Source organism: Zingiber officinale, chromosome 2A, assembly GCF_018446385.1.
Source record: "Zingiber officinale cultivar Zhangliang chromosome 2A, Zo_v1.1, whole genome shotgun sequence".
Taxonomy (NCBI): Eukaryota; Viridiplantae; Streptophyta; class Magnoliopsida; order Zingiberales; family Zingiberaceae; genus Zingiber; species Zingiber officinale.
This window is the reverse complement of record NC_055988.1, coordinates 81,155,537-81,161,675: the sequence shown is the minus strand read 5'-3', so window position 1 is coordinate 81,161,675 and position 6,139 is coordinate 81,155,537. Positions and strand designations below refer to the sequence as shown.

Here is a 6,139-nt window from a genome sequence, read left to right as displayed (position 1 = left end):
TTTTTATGATTAATATCTTTAGCTAAGTGAAGTCAAGGTCTAAAGAGCAATTTCTTTCAAAAGGCTAATAAAAGATTGACTCTGAAATGTAGCTTTTAGCCAATCTTGAAACCTAGTTAAATTATTTGAAAAACATGTTTTTGAAAGTCTTAGCTAAATTTTGTAAATCTGTTAGAAAACACTTAGCTAAATTTTCAAAATACTTAGTTAAGGGAAAGTATTGAATTTTCAAAAACACTTAGCTAAATTTTTGTTTTGAAAAGATTTGCAAGACTTAGATTTAAAAGAAATTTTGATAGCTTAGTCTAAAAAGTGCAGAAAAAATGACTTTTGAAAGTTTCAAGTTTTGAAAACTTAGCTAAATTGGAAAGAATTTGTCTTTTAGACAGATAATTAATTTAAAGCTTTTGAGGGCAAGGGAGGAGCTTCAATCTTTAATGTCCAAGCATGAGTTAAGTGAGATTGATTGTAAATTAGCAAATTTTTCATTAAGTAAGCTATCAGAGCCTTAATGTTCATGCCTGAGTGATCTCAAAAGGTTTAAGAATCAAGCACGTAGGTTCGCGGCCACATATCTAACCATTCAACTACTAGCTGATTATCTAGAGGGCAACAACTTTTACTTGGTTAGTCAAGTTAAGTTAATAGATCCAGTTAGATTTGACTAGTGCGGGAAGACTTGACTTGATTGCTGTTAACTAGGTGTTTAACGTCCAGGCTCATATTGTTGCACAGATATAAGCATTCTTGAGTCCAGGCTGTACCCTATGCATCTCACGTCGTTCTATGTTTTTCAAACACAAGCAAGGTAAGCCTAGGTGTTTGTGAGATGCTTTGGCTGAATTCTAGGGGAGCATGCACTATGTGAAAAATGACTTTTTACTTCGCCACAATTTACTTCGGCAATTTAAATATACGAAGTAAAAGTGTATAAGCAACTTCGCTGTAAAAACCGATGAAGTATATACAAATATAGACTTTGCAGATTTAAAAACACGGGCTTCGCTTTAAACTGAAATAAGCTATTACTTCATAAATTTGTTAAATACCGAAGTAGTAACGTCGTGAATACATTTTTTAGTGTTTACTCCGAAGTAATAGTACAAGAGTTAACTTTTATTTTTACAAAGAGACTCTGAATTTTTCTATAGACCTTCGTTCCCTCCACTTCCTTTCGTTTTCTTGGGTTAGGGCTTCCTTCGTTCCCTCCTCTTCCGAAATTGAGTTGTTGGACCTCCTCTTCCTTCCCCTTCATTTCAGTCCTCTCCGTTCCCTCTCGTTAGGGCTTCCGATTTGGAGTCTTAGGCAACAGAGACGAAGGTTTGCAGCAGTCAGCAAAAAATAAGGTTTGGCAACTTGAACTTTCTTACGCAGGGTTTAGGTTGCAAGTGTTTGAGATATACCGTATGTTTTCAATTTGACAGAGCTGGCGGAAGGCTGAGGTCCAGGTTTCTTTCCTTCAATTTCTTTTTCTTATTCTTCTTCTTTTTCTCCTCCTTTATTTTGCAAAATCATGTTTTAGACGGTCCCCAATTTGTTGTAGGTTTGGTGCTATTCTTCCAACAAAGACAAGTGTTTGGAAATTTTTTTTTTCTTTTTTTTTTCAGTCTATGTTTACGAGGTCATTACCTAAAGGGCTGATTCATGATGCTTTCTTGGAGTAGATACTTCTGTTTTTGGTTGTTCTTTATTTGGTTTGTTGTTGTGGATCGTGTATTGTGGGATTGATTTCTGTTGTGAAAGTTTATACCAATTAAAATTGTTGGTTTTTGATGTAGAAGAATGCATTTCAGCTGCACAAATATAGATTTTTATTGAGCACTGACTATACTTCATGAGATTTATGAGTCATCCCATGCTTTCGTTCTTTATATATCCACATATTGTACAAAATACGCATTATTTTTCTTCATGATGAGTATAAAATATTGACAGCTGTTGGAATGAGTATAAAATACGGAACTGTGCTCGATATGAATTTGACTACCTTTTTGCAGTCTTACTCTAACTTTTGCTTAACATATATGTAGTATCTTCAGGTTTTGATCAAAGAACAGATTGAGCTAGCGGTAAATAATTTCAGCACGATAATTCTGAAGAAGTTTCTTGGGATTCTGTTGTACTATAATGGATAAATCCTAGATTTACTTAGATAGGAGGTCCAAAGAGTATGAGGAGGGTGTGGAACAATTCATTAGAAGTTGTTTGCAGAATCCACGTATCGACCCCAATTTAATTCATTGTCCTTGTTGCAAATGTATGAATCTTAAAAAGGGAGCAGTTATGTGGATTCGGGAGCATCTTTACTTCAATGGTTTCAGTAAAAATTATTTGAATTGGATTTGGCATGGCGAGGCTGCGGAGAAGGATAGATTAAATTCGAGTGTCAACCAAGAGCCAACTGATAATTGTCATAATGATTTTGAAACTGTTAATTTGTGTGAGGTAGCGTATGATAACCATACAGAAAATCCAGAAGCATTTATGAAGTTTTTGGAGGAAGCAAAGAAGCCACTGTATAAGGGATGCAAACGTTACACAAAGTTGCGTACACTTGTAAAACTGTACAATACCAAAGCAAGGCATGGGATGAGTGATGCTCTATTTTCAGATCTACTAGCAGATTTTGGGGACATGCTGCCAGATAACCACAATCTGCCATCGTCAATTTATGAAGCAAAGAAGACGTTGAGTTGTTTGGCTTTGAGTCATGAAAAGATTCATGCTTGTTCCAATGATTGCATCCTTTATAGGAAACAATATAAAGACTGCGTAAGTTGCCTGAAATGTGGCTTATCAAGATGGAAGCTAACCAAGAAAAATGTTAAGAAGAAAGGTGTTCCTGCCAAAGTGGTTTGGTATTTCCCTACCATACCAAGATTTAAGCGCATGTTTAAATCTTTAGAAACTTCCAGAAATTTAACATGGCATGCAGATAGCACAAGAGTTGTTGGTCAGTTACGCCATCCAGTTGATTCACCGTCATGGAAATTGGTGGATCATATGTGGCCCGACTTTAGAAGTGAGGCAAGAAATATTTGCCTGGCACTTGCAGCCAATGGAATTAATCCTCACAGCAATCTTAGTAGTCGCTACAGCTGCTGGCCAATCATGCTGGCCACATATAATTTGCCTCTAGACATGTGCATGAAAAGGAAATTCATCCTGCTAACGATGCTCATTTCAGGGCCAAAACAGTCTGGAAACGATATATACATCTACCTTGAGGTTCTGGTTGATGATTTGCAGCTGTTGTGGGAAGGAGTTGATGGAGTTTATGATGCCTATCGAAGGGAGGTTTTATCTCTTAAAGCAGTTCTTTTATGGACCATCAACGACTTTCCTGCATATGGTAACCTTAGTGGATGTACTACACATGGTTATTACGCATGCCCAATATGTGGTGAGGATACTTATGCAAAGCACTTACAAAATGGGAAGAAAATGTCATTTGCTGGGCATAGACTATTCCTACCACGATTTCATCCATATCGGAGGCAAATAAAGGAGTTTAATGGCATGGAGGAACTTGGTGAAGCAGGTAGGCCATTATCTGGAATTAAGTTGTTTGACAAGCTTTCAGACATAACATGTGAGTTTGGAAAGAAAACAAGTGTGAAGGGGAAAATAAGGAAAAAAGCAAAGGAGAATATTGTGGAAGACATTGAAGAAGAAAAGTATGTTGGAGCTACAAATTTCAGTAAATGTTGGAAGAAGAAGTCAATTTTTTTCAATCTTCCATACTGGAAATACCTACATGTTAGGCATTGTCTCGATGTTATGCACATTGAGAAAAACGTTTTCGAGTCTCTGATTAATACTTTGATGAACATCAAGGGAAAAACCAAGGACAATGTGGCAGCTAGATTGGACATGGTTCAGATGGGAATTAGGCCTCAATTGGCTCCTAAAATTGGTGAGAAAAGAACATATCTACCTCCTGCAGCATGCTCATTCACAAAAAATGAGAGATTACAAGTATGTAGGTCATTAATGGATATAAAAGTTCCGGAAGGTTTCTCATCAAACATGAAGAATCTTGTCTGCATGGATGAGATGAAGCTGAGTGGCTTGAAATCACATGATTCTCATGTTATAATGCAGCACTTCCTGCCAATAGTCATACGTAATTCTCTGCCAAAATATGTTAGATATGCTGTCATAAGATTATGCTTCTTCTTCAAAGATATTTGTTGCAAGATTATCGATGTAGCCAAGTTAGATAAGCTGCAATCTGACTTGATCGTTACACTCTGCTTATTGGAGCAGTATTTCCCCCCTTCTTTCTTCGATATCATGCTCCACTTAACAGTTCATCTTGCTCGTGAAGTCCAATTATGTGGACCAGTCTACTTCAGATGGATGTACCCATTTGAAAGATGCATGAAGGTGTTGAAAAGTTACGTAGGCAGTCAAAAATATCCGGAAGGTTGCATTGTTCGGAGATATGCAGCAGAAGAAGCAGCTGAATTTTGTTCAGAATATCTCAATGACCTTGATCCTGTTGGGGTCCCTAAATCACTACGTGACCCAAACGCAAGCATTCCTGGATTCTCAGCAAGCAATTCATCAATCATCGTCCAACAAATTGATCTCCAACAAGCACACTTGACTGTTCTAGAAAATACAGAAGAAATATCTCCATACATTATGTAAGTGTACTGCATAACTAATAATTATATGTACTTGGCAGTCCATATGTATTCATGAAAATAAAACTTTAGAACTTTACTTCTTCAGTGAACACAAATCCTTCTTGAAGATAATGTTTCCCAAGAAATAGAAAGATGCAAGGTGGATACAAGATGCTCATAATAAAAGGTTCATTGATTGGTTTCGTGCAAAGGTGGTGTAGAAGATGCTAATATACAATATTTGTTAATCATTGTTTTGATCACACTAATTAATAGGAATGCATGTCAGGTGGCTGCTAAAATCGATAGTTGCAATGGTGGAATGACATCGTCATTGAGATGGCTAGCCCATGGACCACGTGTGCGAGTCTTAAAGTGTGATAACTATGTCATAAATGGTAATTTATACCAAACAAAAGAGCGGGATGATGAGAAAGTTTGTCAAAACAGTGGTGTTTCTCTACTTCCCAACACGATGCTTGTTTGTAGTGCCAAAGATAAGAATCCCGTGTTAGAGAATGTGACTTTTTATGGAGTTATTGAAGAGATATGGGAACTAGACTATCATCAATTTCAAGTTCCTCTTTTCAAGTGCGCATGGGTATCAAATGACAAAGGAATACAATACAATGATGAATGTGGCTTCACCTTAGTTAATCTGAACAAACGAGGCCACCAGAAGGATGAATTTGTGCTTGCAAGTCAAGTTAGACAAGTATTTTATGTTGCTGACCCATTGAACAAAGGGTGGTCAATAGTGCTTCCAGTTCCAAATAGATGTTACGAGGGAGAAGAGGATCTTTGGACCAGAATTCCCGAAGCTCGACCAATTGATAATGTTGATATTCATTGTATTCCTACACGTGAAGTATACTTTAGATCTTCTAAAGAGGGTTTCTTTGTAACAAACAAGAAAATATAATGTTTTCCACTTTTATGTCATCTGCATTAATATTTATTGTTTTTACTAGTATTATTTTTACTTGTTCGTATGTGTTAATGTTATTATTTGTATCACGTCTTCTTTTATTATATTGTCACTGCAGACTTTATATACCGTTATCTCATCATTTATTTTCCTATATGCAGGGAAAAGAAAAATGCGTCCTAAAAAACAGCGAAAAATAGGAAAATATGATGAGCCACGTGTAGTTGAGGACACCGAACTACACCAAGATGCTGATGGGTTAGCCGCTGTAGAGCTACGAGGAGAGACTGAAATAGAAGAACCTTCTATTACTGGGTAGAAGAAGACTCGGGGGCCTACATCAATGTGCAGACTTATTGCTGCTGCAAGATGGGGAAAAAAGTCGACGATTGAATATGATAACATGGGACGACCTGTGTACAATGAAAATGGGAAGGCACTACAATCTTTCATAGGCTCTGTTGTTAGATCCATGGTGCCAATTAACATAAAGTCATGGCCCACTGTTCTAGAGAACATGAAACAGAAAGTGTGGGAAGAAATATCGGTGAGTATAATCCAATAATACACTTCCTTA

General features: G+C 36.9%; 1 protein-coding gene across 1 annotated transcript; it reads left to right on the top strand.

Moving 5' to 3' along the window:
• Positions 1 to 2,283: 2,283 nt before the first annotated feature.
• Positions 2,284 to 5,881, top strand: LOC122043734. The gene is made up of 4 exons (XM_042604326.1): positions 2,284 to 3,615; positions 3,838 to 4,652; positions 4,911 to 5,485; positions 5,724 to 5,881. Exons 1-4 carry the CDS (start codon positions 2,284 to 2,286, stop codon positions 5,879 to 5,881), a joined length of 2,880 nt encoding a protein of 959 aa, XP_042460260.1.
• Positions 5,882 to 6,139: the final 258 nt, after the last annotated feature.